Source organism: Exophiala aquamarina, assembly GCF_000709125.1.
Source record: "Exophiala aquamarina CBS 119918 chromosome Unknown aczIA-supercont1.14, whole genome shotgun sequence".
Lineage (NCBI taxonomy): Eukaryota > Fungi > Ascomycota > Eurotiomycetes > Chaetothyriales > Herpotrichiellaceae > Exophiala > Exophiala aquamarina.
This window is the reverse complement of record NW_013550574.1, coordinates 528,417-550,255: the sequence shown is the minus strand read 5'-3', so window position 1 is coordinate 550,255 and position 21,839 is coordinate 528,417. Positions and strand designations below refer to the sequence as shown.

At 48.8% G+C, this 21,839-nt stretch overlaps 7 protein-coding genes across 7 annotated transcripts; 6 read left to right on the top strand and 1 right to left on the bottom strand.

Moving 5' to 3' along the window:
* Positions 1–1,951: 1,951 nt before the first annotated feature.
* A1O9_10733 (retrograde regulation protein 2) lies at positions 1,952–3,737 on the top strand (the record flags this gene model as incomplete). Its single annotated transcript, XM_013400421.1, has 2 exons — positions 1,952–2,038; positions 2,067–3,737. 2 exons carry the CDS (start codon positions 1,952–1,954, stop codon positions 3,735–3,737), a joined length of 1,758 nt encoding a protein of 585 aa, XP_013255875.1.
* Positions 3,738–4,253: 516 nt separating this feature from the next.
* A1O9_10732 (uncharacterized protein) lies at positions 4,254–4,763 on the top strand (the record flags this gene model as incomplete). The annotated part of the gene is made up of 1 exon (XM_013400420.1): positions 4,254–4,763. A coding segment is annotated over one exon (240 nt), but the record flags the coding sequence as incomplete, so codon positions are not given.
* Positions 4,764–6,566: 1,803 nt separating this feature from the next.
* On the top strand, positions 6,567–7,928 carry A1O9_10731 (uncharacterized protein; the record flags this gene model as incomplete). The annotated part of the gene is made up of 1 exon (XM_013400419.1): positions 6,567–7,928. One exon carries the CDS (start codon positions 6,567–6,569, stop codon positions 7,926–7,928), a length of 1,362 nt encoding a protein of 453 aa, XP_013255873.1.
* A 2,196-nt stretch (positions 7,929–10,124) lies between these two features.
* On the top strand, positions 10,125–11,428 carry A1O9_10730 (uncharacterized protein; the record flags this gene model as incomplete). Its single annotated transcript, XM_013400418.1, has 3 exons — positions 10,125–10,435; positions 10,513–10,930; positions 10,985–11,428. The coding sequence occupies 3 exons, from the start codon at positions 10,125–10,127 to the stop codon at positions 11,426–11,428; spliced, it is 1,173 nt and encodes a 390-aa protein (XP_013255872.1).
* Positions 11,429–13,661: 2,233 nt separating this feature from the next.
* On the top strand, positions 13,662–15,947 carry A1O9_10729 (uncharacterized protein; the record flags this gene model as incomplete). Its single annotated transcript, XM_013400417.1, has 3 exons — positions 13,662–13,872; positions 14,036–15,083; positions 15,185–15,947. The coding sequence occupies 3 exons, from the start codon at positions 13,662–13,664 to the stop codon at positions 15,945–15,947; spliced, it is 2,022 nt and encodes a 673-aa protein (XP_013255871.1).
* Positions 15,948–16,293: 346 nt separating this feature from the next.
* Positions 16,294–17,735, bottom strand: A1O9_10728 (uncharacterized protein; the record flags this gene model as incomplete). Its single annotated transcript, XM_013400416.1, has 5 exons — positions 16,294–16,353; positions 16,679–16,814; positions 16,863–17,189; positions 17,244–17,318; positions 17,401–17,735. 5 exons carry the CDS (start codon positions 17,733–17,735, stop codon positions 16,294–16,296), a joined length of 933 nt encoding a protein of 310 aa, XP_013255870.1.
* Positions 17,736–18,756: 1,021 nt separating this feature from the next.
* Positions 18,757–21,056, top strand: A1O9_10727 (uncharacterized protein; the record flags this gene model as incomplete). Its single annotated transcript, XM_013400415.1, has 3 exons — positions 18,757–18,972; positions 19,028–19,215; positions 19,271–21,056. The coding sequence occupies 3 exons, from the start codon at positions 18,757–18,759 to the stop codon at positions 21,054–21,056; spliced, it is 2,190 nt and encodes a 729-aa protein (XP_013255869.1).
* Positions 21,057–21,839: the final 783 nt, after the last annotated feature.

Here is a 21,839-nt window from a genome sequence, read left to right as displayed (position 1 = left end):
CTCAAGATCAACACAGGGTCGTCCGTGCATTACTAGTTCCAACGCCGTTCTAACGCCTTGGTAGCAGTTGCCTATGTGACCATTGGATTGTCTGGCCCTCCTTGAGCAAGGTATTCATTATAGAGTTCAATTCAGCAGAGCACAGTCCACAAGTTCAATATCCACCAACCTGGCAGCAGTAGACCTATCACCGTCATTGAACGCAAGTATTTGCGTGACATACTCCAGACGTGCCCCCCTATAAAGAAAGATATCCCCCCGCGCCCCCGCTGTCGTTTTCAATCCTACAGCAGTATTGTTTGCTAGCCCTGAACGTGACAAGTCCACCTCTCTGTGAGCCAAGTTGAACTCAACACTACTACGATAGTCAATCTTTCTCTCCCTCAAGTAACATGGGTACTGGGTCGAAAGTTTGCAACGTGATCCTGCGCGGTGTGGAGCTCATCTGCGCGGCTGTTGTGTGTGGCATCGGGGGATACTACTTGCATCTGGTAGACGATGCGAACGCGCGCTACAACTCACGACTAGTCTATGCGGTGGCATTGGCCGGGATCAGTATCTTCTTCTCACTTGTCCTCTTGCCCCCGTTCAAACACGCCTTTGCGGCATTCCCTCTCGACTTTGCCCTTTTCATCTGCTGGATGGTCTGCTTCGGGCTGCTGACCAACGTAAGTCTTCGAAAATGGTCGACGGGCCGAATGGCTCGTTTTCTTTCCGCTTGCTAAGATCTACAAAACAGCTCACCGCTGGTGATGGATGCAATTCATACTGGCTATGGCATGACTGGGGTTATTATTGGGGAGGCTGGTGGCGTACAGTTCCCATTGGCCGTCTAACTCCGGGCATTGTTACCACAACTTACTGCGCAAACTGGCGAACCACGTTGGCCTTTTCATTTGTAGGGGGCATGTTTTGGTTGGCGAGCGGATGTCTGGTAAGTACCACTTCCTCCGCATATTCAGGACCCAAATAGCTGATCGAATAAGGGAGCCTATGCTTTCACATCGGGAAGGAGTCGTGACCGCGAAAGGAGATCGCTCGGTAGTGCAGAGTCGTAAGTACCGTCCGGTTTCCAGTCCTTGGTTGTTGTTGTTGTTGTTGTAGTTGTCCAGAATCTAACTTCCCTAGGGGCGTGCCTGCAGAACCGAAGGTTCAAAATGCTTCATGATAGTAGCCATCTAAGGGACGGCAGTCACTTTGCAAAGATGAACGAAGAGGGGTCGCCGACGATTGTTGGACATTGTGGAACCGGCAATTTGACCATTTAGCACGACTGCTCCGCAGCTGCACATGTTTTTGTAGGCTCTTTCGGTGTGCTGCCACAACATACTCTTAACCCTCGTATTAATAATGTCGAAGCATTGGTAATTGGTGAGGGGTTCGCTCTATTGCCCTGTCAGCTGAAGTGCACAGTCCCCAGGACGGTCTTTGCGCACCTAGGATAACCGAAAAGCAACACTCACAACTGATTGAGGGTTCCGGTGAAGTCCAATTGGACCGTTCTCGTCAATACTCCCTGACCAGGCCAAGAAGGTGTTCTACTGGATGTGATTGGAGATAGACCGTATGGGTTAAAGTACGAGTCGCCTAGTTTTGCCAGCTGAAACCAAGCATGGCCAGAGAATGGCGAAAGCTTTAGTCGAAGAAAACTGCTAAATGTTGACCAACATTCAGCTCAATGAGAGAGAGACTCGATTATCCACTTCCTGTGCGGACTGTCTCTTAAGCTCACGTACTCTTGTTTTTTGTTCAATCACCGATACTGGCTTTCACATAGTAAGAAAATGACACAGATCTCCACCAGCAGAATGGAAGGCCGGAGACCGTATCTTCGCGCTCTAGTTGATATGGGAAGGTAGAGCATCCTATGCCGACTGCAATGTTGCCTCCTCTTATACTGTTTCTTTGCGCATGGTATTCAGGTCTTAGAACTGCAAGGCTGCTAACTTCAATGGTGCGACAGCAATGGGATCCGGTTTTCCATATCAGATCTATCGCCACCTACATCACGAATACTACCGACTCTTCACGTCCACAGGTCAGCAATCTCACTCTATGACGCCCAGTTCGACCTGAAAGGGAAACGAATCCCCATTCCAGATTCTGTTACTCGTGCTGTTATTGCTTCATTCCTGCGTTTCAAGATTATCTGCGGTGATTTTGAGGTCCCGGAAAATCAAATCCGTATCATTGCCACCGAGGCAACTCGTGAGGCGTTGAACTCGGCTGAATTTATTGCTGCAATCAAAAAGGAAACTGGCTTGACCGTTGAGGTACTCCCGAAGGGCGAAGAGGGCAAAATTGGTGCAATGGGTATAGCTAGCAGCTTTACATACGTCGGCGGTCTCGTGATGGACCTTGGTGGGGGAAGCACCCAGATCAGCTGGATGGTCTCTCGTGAGGGCCAGGTCCAAACAAGCCCAGCAGGAGCCTTTAGTTTCCCGTACGGAGCGGCTGCAATGACTCGCATATTGGATGACATCAAAGCCGGGAAGTCAAAGGAGGAGGCCGATAAAGCACTTGCCAAACTTCGGGAAGACATGAAGAAGAAGTTTTTGGACGCGTATCGCAATTTGGAGATACCACAAGAATTAATTGACATCGCCAGACTTTACGGAGGATTTCAACTTTATCTCTGTGGTGGCGGCTTCCGGGGTTGGGGATACCTCCTGCTTTACCAAAGCCAAGTGCATGGCCACCATTATCCCATTTCAATCATCAACGGCTACAAGGCGGACAAAGTTCATTTCGAAAGCACCGAGGAGCTGAAACACATTGCACACACGGCGAATAAAATCTTCCGCATCTCCGATAGAAGACGAGCTCAAGTCCCGGCCGTGGCATTTTTGGTCAACGTTCTCTCCGAGGCCATTCCATTCGGTATCAAGGAGGCACAGTTCTGTCAAGGTGGAGTACGTGAGGGCGTCCTATTTCAGGAGCTACCAATTCATACTCGGAGGGAACACCCACTTCAAGTCGCTACTGCGCGATACGCGAGGCCATCAGCTATGGCCTTGGGTGATCTATTGCTATCCGCCATTCCAATTTCGATGGGCAATGAGCCGAGATCATTCCCTAGGTCAATCTCGACTGACATCATCCGCTCATTGGCCAACGTATTTTTCGAATACTCAGACGTGTCAAAAGAATCCTCTTCGAGCGCTGCTCTGTCCAGCACTACAACTGGGATCTTAGCTTCAGCACATGGAGTCTCACACTCCGATCGAGCTCTTCTGGCTCTCATGTTTGAGGAGCGATTCGAAGGTGAATTACCTCCCCGTGAGGCTGATTACAAGACAGCACTCAGCGACATACTCACGCCTGAGGAAGTCTGGTGGACTCGCTACATCGGTAAGGTAGCGATGACAGTAGCGAGGGTGTATCCTACTGGGGTTATGGAGGAGGGAGAGCCTCGAGTAAAAATCTCTGCTCAATGGGTCGCAGGTTTAGGAAGGCACGGCAACAAGAACGGAATAGAATTGAAGTTCTCCGTTCCCAAAGTTCCTAACGATCCATTAATGCGGAAGCCTGTATTGGAAGACCTTTTGCATGTCATTCAAAAGGTGGGGAAACGGAAGAACTGGGTTGGCGGAAAGGAAGGGTGGGGAATAAAAGTCAAAGTTATTGTTGAAGAGGATGAATGGGTGGACGGTGAGGAAGTGTGGCATATTGAAGGTCAACCTTTTGACGTGGAGTCGCAAGGCTACCAGAGTGCCTCGAGAGGGCAATTGCTATAAAGCAACCATGACGAACTCTGCGGGATCTTCCAGTGATACCTTGTAAATCCTTTTCATGTTTTACCAATCCACGACTGAGGAGTCGGTGCGTCCTATTTACAGAAAAAGCTGGTGTTGGTCAATACGTATAGTATCATCTGCTAGCAACCTATCTCTTCCAATTCCGCCTCGATACTCGTATTTATCGTTGCAGAGCATTCTCTCGTTTCCCTAATGTGTTTCCAACCCGTCTATTTCATCAGTCTGAGCTTTTATAGATCCAAGAATTCCTCTTAATATCGTGAGACTCGCGACACGCCTCACTTCTGCTGATGATAAATAAAGCCTTGTGGGTGGGGCTATTGCCTGGCCATCTAGTACGATTTTTCGATACAATGTAGCCTTACGTGTAATAAATGGGTCACATCTGCTTTGAAAAACAGGGTTTTGGTTCACTAGGCCTGTGCCCGACCGCTCCAGGGAAGGTGAGTCGAATGGACCTCACGTGCAAGCCCACTTCGTGACGGGTGTGGCCTTGACGCAGCAGTCTTGACCGGGTTTTCAACAGACGAAAGTGGTGTACTCATCGCCTTTTCAGGTCTAGATTTGACGATCGCCTCACAGAATCAGCTTCTCCGGTTTGCAGGACTACCTAATGGATACTTCACCGCCAATTCTATCGAGGGAAACCAATATTTCTTCTTCAGGGAACCAGGGTTAGACTCGGCACTCCTCAATCTGGGTGAAGCAACCAAACAAGGCCTCACAGATGGTTAGTTCTTGACGATCGGGATCTCTTCATTCTCTCCAAACTTTACCGGCCATATTGATGTGGTAAATGGAGAGAATGACCTGCCAAATTGTCACGGGAATTGTTTGTTGCCATACAACAATGCAGCTGCCGCCAAGGACAAGTTTTATCCGGCAGTGAGCAACGGGTCCAGCTGGTATCTTGCTCCAGAGACGGGGCACGGATTGAACTTCCACTATTCGGCACTCAAGGCATATGAGCACATCCAGAACTTTGTTAAGGCCAATGGTCTATAACACTAATTCAAAAGTAGTCAAACAGTGAGATCGGTTCATTCTGAAAGAGAGAGGGCAATTGCTGCTCGGTGAGCACGGAGGGTGAGCTTCATGCTTCCAATAAGCCACCGCTTGAAGGCGACTAGGCATTCGTAAATCGCAGCCTCGTTCTTCTTGCTGAGAAGATGACTTGATAGCATATATTGCGACCAAGCCAGCGTGGCAGCGGCATCTTTACTGCAAAGGTCAGGGACTCGTACTGTATGTCCTGCAGGGGACGACAACAATTTGACCAGCTTGAAACGCTCTATTGACGTGTTGACAACGGCTGGACAGATTATAGCTGCTGCCAAGGCAAGCCTCTACGGTTTAGCTGCACAAAAACGAGTAATTACGCATTTGAACAAGGAAATCGAGAATAGGATTGGGGAAGTAAAGGAGAGCCTTGAGCCAGACCGACCTGTGGTGCGGACTTCGGAGGACTGGCCTTTGATTGAGACGGTTGCTGTGCATTTCGAGCAGAATGCCTCTGTTCATCGTAGGAATTTCTCCTGTATGCCCTGCGCGTTCATTCTCTGGAGCAGTCTCTCTTGCAGACTCTCTTGTAGATACCCTTGACGTTAAAGCTGCAGAATATTCCTCCCTCAACAAACGGTGAGGATTTGTTCTTAGAGTAGTAGGACGGCATGTTCTCGCTCTAAAATGGTTTGTTGGGAGAAGTCCATAGATCACGGGTGGTTTGATAATCAACTACTTTGGTGACAGGGTAGTGCAGTGCCTGCATAGTTAACCACAAGCATTCTTCATTGAAGTTTCCGCTATTCACTTACAAGAGCGAGGTGCCGTGGCTGCAATGCCAAAGCGGCTCGGCGGGTATCGGGCTTGCGGGTGTGAAATCATCTCCCCCGGGACTCTGTTTACCTCATTCCGCCGCCTTGTCCGAAGGCTTTTGGCTTTGTGGAGCCGACTGCCGCGGATATCTGCATACGTGGTTCCAAGCCGCGGATTTGCCCCCCAATGCTTAATCTCCCCAGGAATTAGGTGTGATCAATCAGCGCAATGGTGAGTTAACCTAGCTACTGACTTGCAAGTATGGGCGAGGGCGGAGAATTGAACAAATCTTGGACATCGTTTGCAGGCTGAGCTCTGAAGGGAGGTTGGGCCCCCCGGATACCTGCCGTGCCACTTTCCATCCATTTGTCTTCCCCGTGGACGGCTTGTGCATGGACAGAGACCAGACGAGATACCGGATTTAGCAATATTGAACGGAGGTGAGATTGCTTGAGGGCTCGACTTTCATTAAGCTCATCCAAGCATGTCCTTCCTAACGGAATTTGAGCTAGGTTTTCTCGTATAAAAGGCCTCATTTGGATGACAGTTTACTCAAGGGCTTTCGATACTCCTTCTTGACCAATTTTATGTGTTCACACTCTGGGAACAAACTTTTTTTCATCGAGCAAGAGTACTCACTTGACCCAAACCACGTCTGAGCCATGGCGGACAAGGTAGTCTCGCCTCACAGTGAAGAGCGAGTCGAGGAGCCGGTCCCACATAGCGTGAGCGAGGTAACAAGGTTGTCGATTTCCAAAGATTCAGTCTAACGTTTGCAGATTGAGCAACATAACAGCGAGATCCTGCTGACGATCAGCACCCGCAATGAGAAGAATATCGATCCAAACCTCAAGCTTGCCAAAGATGGTCGTGTAGGTGACTAAAGACTCTGGTTGTGATTTCTGAGGTTGCTGAAAATCACAGACTATACTGGTGCCCCAACCATCTGAGGACCCAGATGATCCTCTTAATTGGAGCTCCTTCAAGAAACACATGGCACTGCTTTTGATCTCATTTGGCTCTTTTGCTGGCGACTTTGGGGCCGGTTCCGGCGTTGCGGTTGTCTTCCTCCAGGGCACGGAATGGGTAATTTCGCCTGCTACCGCCAACCATGCCAACTCCCTCGCCGCGGTTATGTGCGGTGTTTCAGGAATCGTCTGGATGCCCCTACTCAATGCTTGGGGAAGAATTCCTGTCCTCTTTTGGTCCAGCGTTCTCGGCTTGTTCTTCACCCTGGGAGGTGTCCTGGCGCCTAATTTCCCAACCCACTACGCCATGCGCATACTGAAGGGGATAACGCAGAGTACAGGACAGACAATCGGCCTCGCTTTCATCGAAGACTGCTTCTTTTTTCACGAGCATGCGCGGAAAATTGGCATCTGGTATGCGATATATATAAGCTCGCCGTTCCTGGCTCCTATGTTTGCCAACTTCATCATTGGTGAGACGGCAGAATGGCACACTATCTTCTGGTGTGTGTTCGCCTGGGCGGCGGCCTTGCTTTGCATGATCCTCGCTTTCGGAGACGAAAGTTATTACAACCGTATGGTCCCGGTCGACCAACAGCCTCCTCGTGGAAAGGGCCATGTCAATCGTTTGCTCAGAGTTATTGGCGTTTGGCAGCTCATGCACCACTCCAACTACTTTTCAACCATTGCGAGCTCATACTTGCGCCTTTTTGAGGTGTTTCTCAAGCCGGTCATAATGTTGACCATGCTATTCTATGCAGCAATTTTCATGTGGATGATCGGGCTTTACCTTTCCTCTGTTATCTTGCTTGGCACACCTAGTGCTGCGGGTGGATACGGCCTACCACCAGTGTCTGTGGGCTTCGTCTTCTTCTCGCCTCTGGCGGGCGTCCTCCTTGGCGAACTCTTTGGCCATTTCTTCAATGATTTTATCGTCAGAGTATACAGCAAGCGCTCCAAGGGGTACTTTGTCCCCGAAGTACGACTCTGGGCAACTTACGTCGGCCTGGTGTTCATGGTCCCTGGCCTGGTTATTGTTGGGGTCACACTACAACACAAACTCAGTGTAGCTGGTATTGTGTTTGGTTGGGGTATGGACGTTTTTGGGTTGATGGTTACTTCGGTTGCTACAGTGGCATTTGCCTTGGACTGTTATCCGTCAGCTTCTGGTGAGGTGTCCGCGCTCATCAACATGGCTCGAGTAGGAGCAGGGTTTGCCGTTCCATACTTTGTGGAGTCCTGGGCGGAAAAGGAAGGTTACGCTCTCAGCTTTGGATTACAAGCTGTGGTCGTGGTCGCTGCATTTGGTGTAGTTGCACTTATCCAGCTATATGGTTCCAGACTTCGGGCTTGGGCTGGTCCAGTTAAGCCGCTGAAGCTGGCTTAGTTTCTCAAGAGACAGCCGATTTCGTGCTGGAAAACTTTCGGAGGACTTGGATATAGTGTAGAAACCACGATCAATGTTGCTAAGGAGATGGACTGTGAACCACCTTGTCATGGAGTTATGTCCAGACCAATGCTGCACAAGACAGCATCGCTTAAGAACAAAGTGAAGCATTCTATAATGTATCAAATAGCGAGGCTGTTAAGTCCTTTCACAAAGTATTCGTGATGTTGCCTATGAAAAATGCTCAATATGTGCCGAGGCCATGACAAAAGCAGAGGTCTCGTATGGAGGGTATCAGTGTAATCTCACGCATCATATGCGTTGTCACTTCTCTAGACACGTTTCAATGTTGCAGTCAATGGACCCTTGTCTTAGAAGGATAATGTCTTCTGTTGAAACTAGTTATCACTGTCCGGTATCAGTTCCAGGTTGAAATTCCAAAGCATGCAAACTAGTGTCAGGCGCGCATTTAGACATATGCGAGGCTAAAAAGAACTTTCAATAGTGCCTTGAAAGACGGCAAGGCTCGTTTTAAACTAGAGGTCCCATACTTTTTCCCCAAGGCAATTACGAGGTGAAAATTGGAACTGTTGTAAAACATCTCTCCGATGGTTGGCGGTGCGTGGATCATGAGCCAACGTTCTGGAATGAAAGGAGCTGGAGTGGCAAAGTCGTGCTTAGAGGATGAAGCGTCGAAAAAGAGGAGTCGCTACTAGTAGTCGATATATTAAGAGATAGACGTAATTTTCTAATATACCCTGTAAACCTCGAAGTGCCCTTGACAAATAAGACATTGGCGAGTAGACGTCGACCTTGCCTATACGGAGTATTATCTACTACTAAAATATCGTTAGTATCTATTAGAGCGCTTTGGCAGAGACATTTTCTCTTTCTAGAACTAAATTAGCCCACCATTGGTCTGCCAATGCTGCCAGTAGACCGGCCGGAGTCATGAGGGGGGTAGCTATAGCGAGCTCTCAACTCGTAGAAAGTGAATAATGAAAACAAAAATCTTGTCGGTCCGCACTAGACTCGGGTCGTGTACTTGCTCGGCGGGCACCGGCTTCTCCATTCACCACCTTTGTTAACCGTTACCAAAATCTGTACACGAGTCTTCAATAAATTAAAAGCTAGACCCTTGGAGTTCACCATCGGTTTAAGATTCGTATCCACGTGTTTACAATATAGCGTTCCCTTTGCCGAAGACACAACTAAAGCTCGAGGGTATGCATACTACAGTACCTAGGCCAGTACAGTAGCACTACAACGATAGCTCGCACGACCCTGTTGATGGACGCTATGTCGAGAAACCTTGAACTCTAACACCGGCAATTTCATTACGAAGGTTGGGTTTACGGGCGTTAATGACACCGAAGCGGCCTTAATACCTGTTTACGTGGTGCTTCCTGTACAGTGAGTGTAATCATAAAGCCTTCTCTAGGTACCTAGTAAAATAGTCGTGTATTGGGTGTAAGCTGCTACGCTCAGGGGTCCCGTAGAACTCTCATAGTTTACACCGTTGGCTAGAGTAGTATCTATGGCTGTGGATGCTTTGTTCGGAGGTATGGGCGAGATCGGTCTAGTTAAGCCCGTGAGGCCAAAGCCAAGTGGCAATAGGGCTAATGTGCCGACCGAGTAGGGTAGTTACATTGAGATAGCCTTGGAGTTTTGAGATATATTAAGCGCTGAATCCGTTGAGAAAAAGCGACACGTAAAGATTTCAGATTGCACTCCTCTAGATAGAATACGAGAAGACGAGACAAGTCCCTTCCGTACACGCCATACCATGCGCCAATCCCACCAATCGCTAATCCACGCAACCAGGTAAGTCTCGCGGGTGTACCGGGTCTTCCTGGAAGCATTCCCCTCATTGTGGACCCAGTGAGCGGAAACAGTTCGTGATTAATTCCCCAGACTCTTCCACAAACAGCTTATATCAGAGACAAGGGTTGTCATCCCGGAGTATTTGGGAGGAAAGACGTGCTTCCAAATCAACCTTACGGTTAATCTGGCTTCGCTATGGATATCTTTACAGCACACTACGAGCATCGGCCGCAAAACATAATCACAGCAGTATGGGTACTTCTGGTGACTTATGTAGTGTGTGTCATTATTTACAGGATATGGTTTCACCCTCTTTCCAAGTACCCAGGCCCATTTCTGGCCAGGTTCACCGATATCTTTCCAATGGTCGAAATGTTCAAGATGAACCGATGCCACTGGCAAAACGATATGATTCAGAAATATGGCAGCCCGGTCAGAGTCGCGACAAACCAACTCTTCTTTGCTGACATGGAGTCGTGGGTGGATATCTACGGCCAGAGCTCTAATCCGTGTCTGAAGGAGCCTGGTTTCTACGATCAGATGACCGCAACAGGTGCTACTAGTGTATTCAACACGACGAGCAAGGTTGAGCATGCCAGAGTTCGCCGCTTACTCTCACATGCTTTCTCTCTTAATGCTCTATCTGGACGTGGCGAGATCAGCCATGCTGACATGGACTGCTTGTAAGTCTATCTTACTATCTATTAATGCCGAATATTTATCTTTTATTGCACGGGACTAATTGAACTTTTCTTCATAGTTTTGTGGTTATCCCTGTCCAGTCATTCTTCCCCTTGCTGAGATACGTCCCAATCCCAAGCATTCAGGAAGCGTACGGGAGGCTCGGAAAACTTGTAAAGTTCGTCCAGCAGAGCGTACGTAATTTCCAGGCACAAATCGAGAAGGAGGGGGACAGTTTTGCCAAGGGTACCTTTCTACGGAACTTGATTGATGCTAGAGATGCAGAAACTGGAGGCAGCAGACTCTGTTTCGAAGACCTGGTAGAGAATACTATCATTTTCTTGCTTGCCGGGAGCGATACGACCGCTATCACTTCCATGTATCTCTTGTGGGAAACTGGACGGAGACCAAAAGTGAAAAAGAAGTTGCTCGAGGAAATTCGCACCGCGTTCCCCAACCATGACCGGGCACCAACATATGAACAAGCCTCGAATTTAGTGAGTTGATCGCCCCAGCCAATGCTTCCTTATTCTATCAGCTAACCAAACTAGCCATATCTAAATGCATGCATTGAGGAGACCCTAAGACTGTGGGGCCCATTCAACGTAGGATTTCCAAGAGTCTCGCCCGGGAAGAGGATCGGGGGGAAATTTATCCCCGAAGGTGTTGTCGTGGCAACCGTTGCCTACTCGACCCATCGTGATCCCAAATTCTTCCCTAGTCCACTTGAGTTTGTCCCGGAGAGATGGCTAGATGTCAACTCAGATATGAGAGCGATGTCGAAGCCATTCGGCCATGGCCCTCGGAATTGCATCGGTAAACATCTCGCAGATATTGGCATTCATTTGACGCTCACCCGATTGTATCAACTGTATGATATTGAGATAGATTCAAGTATGACAGATAAGATGATGAGACAGAAAGATCGGGGAGCGGCGAGTCCCTGGGATCAAAAGTTCCTGATTAGGCCAAAGCCAGTTCAGCAGGGAGCTTGAGACTCAATGTCGGACTTAGGATATCATACAATATCGAATAAATACTCTACAAAATGCTTTTCTCACGCGAATGAACTAATACATTGTCGGAGAGCCACTCGAATGGACTGGCCTAAGCAAACGGTCAAAACATGTCAAGCATTCAACATGCTATGGAAGCGGTCTCTTTCCACCCTTGGGTTGACACAAAACTCGCCTAAATATGTTCCGTCGCCTTGCTCTTGGCGCTCCTGATAGGGGTCCACTAATGTTTAGCTCTTTGCTCTGTATGAGGGTTCACAGATACTAAGAATGAATTGTATTCGCTGTTGTTGACGTTGGCGTGGTTAGTTAGTCCCTTGTCCAATGCAGCTATTGGAGATCGAGAACAACCCTCCCCTGGGCCTTTCCCTCTTTCAGAGCCTCGAGGCTCCCCCGTATTTCCCCCATCGGAAGCAGTCGTGACAGGGGTCATACGCCATAAAAGGCCGCAAATTCCAGAGTTTCCCGGATACTTAACAATGCCGAACCTATGTAAGTCTATATTTAGATCCAGGCTTATGTATAGGATCCTAACTATGATTATAAGCCGGCACAGCCTATCCTTACCTAGGAAGGGGCTTGCTGACCGAAAGCCCTCGCTCTCACGCGCATTATCTCCTCGCTTTGTTAGCGAAGTAAATAATTCGGAGCATTTTGACAGAGTACGACGCCGGCAATGCCGGCCATGTGTGAGGGGATGTCGGATTTCCCCCGTGCCACGCATGCTCATTTCCGCATTACCAATGTGATAGCTTTCCCGTATACCCGCGAGATTCACTTTCAGTCTTCCCAACATATTTCGAACCCCTTATTCCGACGGACGGGACCATGTCGCTTCCACATGAATGTAGGATCTCACTCCCCGTACTTGATTCGGTGTCTGGATCGTGTCTTTTTGCGGAAGTTGAACAGAATCGGGTCATCTGAGCTCGGAGAGTTCTCTAACCATAGAGCATCAAGGCGCTATCGAAGCTCCTTCGACGTGGATGATGCGCAAGGACAAAAATTTTTATGAAGATTGTAGAGAATCGGCAGGGGATGCCACCTATATGTGTGTAGTTTTACGGGGCGCCCAGCCCTTTAAGCATTTATACCTTAAAAATGTTGACAATTGCCAACACGACATGAGCAACGATATAGAACGATCTGCTGTAGATTCTATCCATACTCCGTCTTGTAATAAGTCTAATTCACAAGCTTTAAACATAAAAACGGTGACAGCACAGGATGTCCCGCCTTACTTTGAAGGCCGCAGAATTGGACTGTACGGATACATGGCCGAAGAATTAGCCTTCGGATTTCGCCTCAGCCTCGCATAAAATCTTGGCAATGGTGCTTGTTAACTTGGCACGTGGAATCCTTCTTGAAACATCCTCGAAGTTTCTAAGCTCCAGCAAGGAGACCCTTGTAGTAGTCAGAGCGCCTTGACACATCGTACTTATATTCTGAACAACGAGATCCTGTGCGTAGATCAATTCCCTCGTCCCTCCAAAAGAGCCTGATACTCCGTCGAGATCGTTATCGATGGATTGCGGCTCTGTCGTTAGAATCCTAGAGCCCCAAGGTGGTGAAACTCTGGCTGATTAGAGAATGCCTTCGTGCCTTGGCGTCTCATGGCTGAAGGATTTCGTTTCATCCTGGCATGAGGCCAAATGGGAATTGGGACATACCAGGAAATCCTTCCTCCCCATCATAAAACTCAAGATGTAGTTCTGTTCTACTCTATCTTACTCTGCAGCAACAGGGCGTTTTTGTTCTTTTTGGAGAATACGCACCGAATAGTCATCAGCAGACATACTAAACGTTTTTCTAGAACATATCTAGAAAGAGTCAGCCAAGTTCGGCTAATTAACCATGTTGCGGTTCCTCCCTTTGGTGCTCTTTTTTCTCGGGCTGGTCACATTAGTAATAAGCGGCGCGATCCATTCGAGACAAACTAACGATGATCCATGTGCACAGGCAGCATTGACATATATCAATGGCAAGTACTTTCAGATACTACGTTTCTGCACTTCTTGCTGAGTAAGGCATAGGGGAGGATCTCGCGCCTGAAGTTGCCTACAACTGTCTCAGATCCGTCCCTCTTTATAAAGAACCAGCACTCGAAGCGCTGAGGAGTCTAAGAGGCTTTCTCGAGGTTCACAGTACTCTTGACTATACGGCTACTCCTCCATCAGGTTATCTATGGCCCGCCTTAGACCTCGCGAAGACCATGGACTCAATATATTCGAAAGTTGAAAACGACGAGTACTCGAATGAATATGACATGCAGCTCGATTTGTTCCTACTGTCAACCTTGGGGAAAGACGACCATTTCGGAATCAACGGTGACCTGTTGGGAGTTTTCTCATTTTACAGACAGATGGGCTCCCTAATCTCGCTATCGGAAGACGGCATTGAAACTCCCTCGGTTTATCTTTTTGGTAAGCACAATTTGAGTATTCCCTTGCCAAATGATATGTATACCGAAGGGTAGTCTGGACGGGATATGTCTTCAGAAGCCCCGCAAATACCTACCACTTTACCATTTCGTTTTGTATCATTAAGCAAGAAAGCTTGGAATTTGACTACTGACAAACCGAAAAGGGGATAGATTCTACGTGGATGAAAACAACGTCCCACAACTAATTGAAGATGCTCAATATTCCGCAATTGCCACCATCAACGGCATCGATGTTCAACAATACCTTGAATTAGACTCGTTAACTGGTACTTCGCAGGACCCTGACGCTTTGTACAATTGCAAGTTTTACGGCTCGTACGACACTTTTACCATGCCTACTTCATACCCGGGGTCTGAGACTACGGTTGAATTTGAAAATGGCACTGTACAAAACTATCCTACAGTGGTCACCATCAACAAAAACCTCACCGACATAACAAGTGCAGATGACATTTATAAACAGTTCTGTGTCGTGGTGGAAGAACCTGAGGAAGTGCCGGCAAAGCGAAAGATGAGACTGTCCAAACGAGAGATTACACTGCCGTCGAACCCGTCGCCAAATGTATATGATGAATCTAACAGTGTTCAAGGATACTGGGATGGCGATGTTGCAGACAAGGTTGCCGTTCTTGCTATTTTGGGCTTTGATCCAGACCAGTCTGATACGGAAACCAAATTTCAGCAAGCGGTAGGACAAGTTTTGGAGCAATCTACTGAAGCAGGGAAGGACAAGCTCATCATCGACCTAACCATGAATGGGGGTGGCACAGTTTTCCTAGCTCTCGATACTCTGGTACAATTGTTTCCCGACACCAACCCGGATACCAAGAGTAACCTCCGTGCATCAGGCGTCATGCACGCGATGGTGATGAGTTCCAGCGTCAACACCACCGAGGCTCAAAACAAAGATCCAACTACAGGCCTGGATGAAGCTGAAATCCAGGCGGAGTGGAACTTCTCCCCATTTGCATGGCAACCAATCCAGACCCCGGATAATAAAAAATTTGAAAACCTCGAAGATTTCTACGGTCCATTTGAGTCCGGCCCTGGAAACTTCACAGCATTTCTTCAAGAGAACTACACGAATAACGATTGGACGATTCTTGATAAATCGGCCTTTGACATAACCCTTGCCAACCCAGAAGCCAAGAGGCCTTTTGCTCCTGAGAACATGGTAATTCTGACAGACGGGTACGTTCAGCTTGAATTTTCTGAGAGAAGATATTTGTCAGAGGACCTGTGACATTCTGCTTTACGCTATCTCGAACCACTACTAATTGTTTAATGTGTAGGACATGCGCATCTTCATGCTCTATCCTTGTTGAAAATCTCAAAAGCAAGTTCGGGCTCATGAGTATTTCCATAGGTGGTAGGGCCCAGGCTGGACCTATGCAAACAGTCGGCGGCGTCAAAGGTAGTAGGCTTTTCGACCACAGTTTTCTCAGGGACTGGCCAACAACCTATGCCAATGAACTCTCAAAAGACAATTCACTAGCAGATCCAATGTTTGAGTCGTGGACGACCGTGGCTACTCAACGATTTGGAGTGTATGTGAATGGAATGAATGCCTACCGAATGGGCGATGAGACAGAAACGCCTCTGCACTTCCTCTACGAAGCCTCCGATTGCCGAATCTGGTGGACCCCCGAGATGTTCCAGGATCAGACCGTGCTCTGGAACCGGGTTGCGGAAATTGCGTTCAAAGGCAGGAAAGATAATGTTTTCACCTCGGAATTCTGCATCGAAGGCAGCACTGAAAATCCAACAAGCATAAGCGGTGGACTCAAACTAGGAGAAATTGGGCCACAGGACCCTCCCAAAGAAGCTTTCCCTAGGTACTCCGGCTGGATCATCAACGGGACAACCATCACGGAAGATATATTGCCGAAACATGATTCATACGGCCCAGGAACCATCAGCGACGGCTCTAGCGACCGTTCTTCGTCTTTGGATGCACCTATCGATACGGCCGCCCTCGAACAGTTTCGAGACTACTGCGATGGATACACAGGAGATGCTTGGCTCCTGAAATTGATGTGTGCGGCTGTTAAATAGGAGAATGCAATGTTTCGACATGCGTGTACACGCACTTGAGGTTTCTACCTGCATGCAATTAATGTTGTCAACAGACATACTTTGCACTCACAATTGGCGTACTAGGGAAAATGGATTTATTAGTTATCTACTTCAAGGGAAAGAAAGCGCTCTATAGCGATGATACCAACGCGTATTAAGGCATCACCTCCAAACGTGGCAAAGTCCGAAGTATAATCACCAGCTCAATCCACTTCAGGGTCCGACCCCAGAGGATTAGAGTTGAACTTTAAATGCAAGTTTAGCCAGTCCAGCTCTACAATCTGGTAAGCTGTCAATCTCCAGGACAACAAATTCCCACGCATGATCAGATGACGTTCTCGCTCAGGAAATTGTCGATGCCCTGGAAAGACCCTGTCGCATTCAACTGTGTTTTTTTCAATGAATCAGCCCACACTCTGAGCAAGACCACTCGACCGCGAAAGATTGATTGCATGTCCACTATTCGGATGCGAGTAGGTAACCAGTCTGTTCGCTGGCACATTAGTGAACGCTTCACGGGTCTGAGCGTCCAAGAATCCTGGACAGTAGCCATTGCAAGCTATGAAATCGTATTCGCCGCTGTTTTGACATTAGCTAGAGGCATTCACGCGGGTCCTTGCAGGGTTCTGACCTCATGATCTGAAGGAGCAAGTCAGTCTCGATGTACGGTCATGTTTATTGTTTCAAAGGTCGAAGAGGGTGAGACTTACCATGACAGGGCCGGTAAAGCCAGGAGAAGATACATTAGAAGTTCTGATACTCAGGTTTTCCAACAGGGCGGCCGGCGCTTGGTTGTCCTGTGCATACTGCACGACATCTCGCTCATAGTACGGGACCTTGAAAAAACTGGACACTTTGTCAGACACGGCTTGAGAACTATAACTCAAATCATACTCTTGATTATTGGAATAAATGTGCATCCAAACCGCATATCCGTCTAGTGTTTCCCATTTTGTTGGATTCTGTAGCTTTGCAAGGCGTAGCTGTTTAGCCTGGTTGGGAATGGTCGAGCTCGTATTGTATGCAATGCCGGTGAGGATCGTGGCATCAACCATTTCTGGATGCGAGTTCAGGACGGTATTGGATACTACACTTCCAAGGCTGTGGCCCAGAAGGACGAGTTTGGAAGGCGGAGATGAAAATTTGCCGGAGCGAACGAGTGGAATAAGTTCGGCCAGGATGGAGGCTTGCATTGATATTTGCGCAACATAGCCGGATATTCTGCACAAAGTTAATATTCAGGAGTGAGAATGATGCCCAAAGAGGGAAACATACATATCAGACTTGCCTGTTCCCAGTCTGTCGTAGTAGAAGATTGAATGACCTTGCGAAATGGCGTAGTCCACATAACTGTAGTTCTCACGTCGGATTTTGGGGTCCTAGTAACTTGCGCCATGGTTAATTTTTACACGTTTATCAGGCTTTCACTTACTTTCTATCATAACCGGCCCCATGCGTGGCCAATATGACTGTTCCGTCCCCTTCACCAACCGGCTCACAATATGTCCCGGAGATAGTATATATCGCGGTTTCTGATAGCGTAGGGAGGGTAAACGGGTGAAAAGTAGTGCTGGCATCTCGTCGCCCGGAGGCAGCGCTGAACTCAACCATGTCTTCATTGCTTTCGAATTCGCCGAGAGCCCATTTAAGGTTCTCGGAGATGACTTTAAGAGGAATCGTGTACTCCTTGCATGATTTGGTGGGTTTGACGGGAGTGCTTCGCGACAAGGCTGCGAAACATAGAGCAGAGAATAGGCTGTACTTCATCTTGATCGGCTTGGTATTGGAGCTTGATGTGGTCTGAGAAACGAAGGAACATGTTTGTGAAGAATAAAGGTATTTAAAGTATTGAAGTAAAACCTATCACCTTGAATCTTACATTGTTACAATAGCGCCAGATTGCTCCAATACAATCACCATAACTTTCAATTTCGCGTCCGGCGTATTCGTAGAGGACTATTTGTGATAGACCGGTTGATAATGGAAGTCCACTCTGAGGACAAGCGCATGGGTTGACCAAGCGAACGTGATAAAAAGGGTAATTATGTCACAACAGATACGTGGGGCAAGAAAGTGCCAAGTGCGACGTAGATTCACTGTTGATAGCGCATAGAGACGCACCGGGCAGGGGCTGAATCGCCCATGATCTCATCATCCTCTGGCAGGAACTCTGAGTCTTCATCCGTGTGATGCCGTCAACGTGGACACATGGGTAGCTGGAGGCACGCATAGTACCACGTGCAATCGGTCGAATGAAAGAGCCACAGGAGGCAGTCAGAGGCGCACATCGCTCCGTTTTGCGTGTTTCGCACCTCTACACAATTTGTAGAAACGGGCCGGTCATCAACGAAACGGTGCCGGAATTCGGAATAAGGCTGAAGGGGTCGGGGCAAGACTTGGGGCTCACGTGCGAGGCTGCGTCCGCCGTCAATGACCGCACGTGCCTTTTGCAAAGGGGAGACTTGGCATAGCTTGGCACGCCAAGACCCACAATGTCCTTATCGGACCATGATTGGTCGAAAGCAGCATGTGAAACAGGGCCGAATCACAGACATGAAACATTCAAACACAATGACATCAACCTCACCTTGCCCTCATCACCCGATTCATGAACTCACGTTGACTCCTTGATCAACTTCATCTCTCTCAGTCTACTTCTGAATACTGATCTTTATAGCTACTTCTCATAGCTACCTCTAAACCCAAACGTTCCCCTTGTTCTGAAGCTGACTTTTCGGTAACCCTACAATCACCAGGGGCTAAGAATACCCCGCTAACCCCACCAGATATGGCGCCAACAACATCCAACATCTTTCTTCTATGTGCCATTGGCATCATATTGCTGGCAAGACCTGCTCATGCCTTCGGTGCTGGGAATATTGGTTCGACCTCGAAAATCGAGGGCCAGAACTGGCGCCATGGCGACCTCGAGGACACTTTGCTTACGCTCGTTGCGGCTCGAGCTATGGGCGGTAAAAAGTTCACAAAGCTTGATGTCAAGAGAGTATGTTCCCTGAATTCTGTTTTTGGTAAAAAGTAATTTGAGCTGATTCAACAAGGTATATTTTGGCAATTGGCTTCGAGACTACTCTCAGGCTGTAGATGTCGGCACCGTCAAATACGTCAGCGCCGAAGCCATCCGTATCTTGCTCTGGGTACTAGGATTTTTGTCATTTGGCTACGGCTCTGGTGAATTCGAAGTGACAACTCAGAGGCTTGGCTGCTACCGCCCCGAAGAACATATTGAGTAAGTGATTGAGAGCACCCTGGACAAACGAACAGATCTGACCTAACCATCATAGCAACCCCAAAGATTATGCAGACAATGAGGATGCCCGACAATATGATCGTCGTCTACGAGGACCCATCGATGAGCGACGTGAGTTGTCTGTTGATCCACAGACTGGACTTAAGAACTACATTGCCAACGAACGTGCCGGTATCGATACATCCGCCGGGCTGGTGAGACGTCTCCTTGGCCAGTCGATTGAGCTGGGTCGCCGCTACTCTAGAAATAACAACAAGAAGGATCTCTATGAAGCGCTCCGGCTTCTGGGAACTGCATCCCATTGTCTGGAAGATTACGCTGCGCACTCCAACTATGTCGAGCTGGCTTTGATCGAAATGGGCGAGCGAAATGTCTTCCCACATGTTGGCCGCCGGACTGAGATCCAGCTTGATGGGGTCCGCGGCCCTGTCTTTCCAATTGTTACAGGAACCTTCGGCGGCGTTGATTTCCTTCATTCGGTCTGTGGCGAATTCGACGACAAGGCAACTCAAAGTGAAATCGAAGAACTCGAGGGCACCTTGAATCAGTATCAGAATGGGAGACAAGACAATAGCGTGCTTCAAGATCTCCTCAACAAGATTCCAGACGGAGTTTTTGGCGGGAAAGACGAGGCGGGCAAAGCAGACGAGCTGAAACAAAATGCCGCTGCCCACCAAATGCAAAACACCCGCATTTCACCAAGACAGCCAGAGGAATGGGCCAATTATCTCAATGATGTTCAGAAGCAGATCTATCCTATTATCGAATGGCATGACGAGATCATGCAATCAATCACCGAAACTATCGAGAAGATTCCAATCTTGCCCGACCTCCTCGAGTCACTTCAGGAGGAAGTCAACAAGTTTGTCTTTTCCCTACTTGCTCCATATCTGCTTCCGATCATCAACCAGGTCAAGAATGAACTCAACACCGGATCGAACGAAATCATCCAATCCAGCAAGGATAAGCAGCATATTGTCTTCAATGATGACAACTCTTCGGATCCGACTCACTCGATGCTTTCCAAAGATCACTTTTCCAACATACTCAATGAGCCCGCCGGCAAAGTCGCCCGTCAGACTGTTGCGTGGGTTGTTCCACAGATCGTTGCGGCTTGGGACGACGACAACATCGATATTGATCGTACTCTAAATCGGATCATCGCGGGCATTCTTCATCACCCTGCTCTTCGCGATCGTGGGCAGGATGGTGCTAGCGATGGCCGTCGCCTCATGTTTGGTGTCGTTGAGCAATGGTGGGGAGAGAAGAGTCAGCGTGAGAAGGATGGCTTGCGCGACCAGCTCAGTCGACGTGGTGTCGAAACTGGAAAGAACCACAAAGAAGGAGTCCAGGACCATGGCCACGGTAGCAATCGCCCGCTTGGCATGGCCAACTTCAACATCGGTGGCGGTGGCAGCAGCCAAGGGGCGCGGCAATCAAACCAAGTGGCTAGTCAAATCGGCCAGGCTGCTGGTGCTGCTGTGGGTGGTGGTGTTCTAGGCTCACTCGTCGGTGGCATCGCCAGCGCAGTTGGTGGCGACATCCTTGGAGGTGGCTTGGGCCAAGACACAGAGACCTTCAAGCGTGATACCTACGGACGAGATGGTTCGCGCACCGAGACTGTCACTCAGGTTGGCCACTCCTCATCCGGAGATCGATATGGCCAAGCGCAGTATACTCGCACAACCGGGCCAGGCGGCGAAAAACGCCACGAGGAGTACAACCGCTATGAGCAAAGCAGCTTTGGAAGTCACATGCAAAGTGAAGTCCATCATCAGGAGCGAATGAGCGGCGGGCAGTATCGCGAGGAGACTCGGTGAGTGTTGCTCTGTCAATTTCCGTATAGGAGCATGGGAGCTAATCTAATCCACCAGGCGTTATGGCGATGACAATGATCGAAGCTCACATGGACGTCAACAGGAATTCAGCTCTGTACCCTATGGACGCAATCAACGTGACAACGATAATCAGCCCTCGGGCGGTTATGGTGGCGGCCGCCAACAGCACGAATCGGCATCATCACGCTATGGCGGATCGCAGAGCTATGGCAGCCGAGGTGATGGCTTGTCAGGTGGTGACTACGGCCGTCAGCAAGAGTCTAGCTACAGCTCTGGTGGTGGCAGCGGCTATGGACGCCACGAAGAGTCATCATATGGTGGTCGCCAGCAGGAATCAAGTCACGCCCGCCAAGCACAGTCGAGCTACGGGGGCCAACAAGATTCAAGCTATAGCACTGGAGGCAGCGGCTACGGTAGTCGACAGGTAGAGTCCAGCTATGGCGGTGGCCGACAGCAAGAAAGCAGCTACGGCGCCTCCGGCGGCTACGGCGGACAGCAGGGTCGACGAGGCAGCAAAGACGACTCGGACGACGAGAAGAAATACAAGAAGAAATACGGCAAGAAGGACGACGACTCCGACGACGAGAACCGAGGAGGCGGATACGCTCGGCGCAGCAAGAAAGACTCGGATGATGATGACGAGGACGACGATCATAAGCGCTACAAGCAGCATCGCAAGAAGAAGAGCGATGACGAGGATAGTGATGACGATAAGAAGAAGAAATATGGGCGTGGAGGGGAGAGCCGTGGGTATGGTTCTGGTGG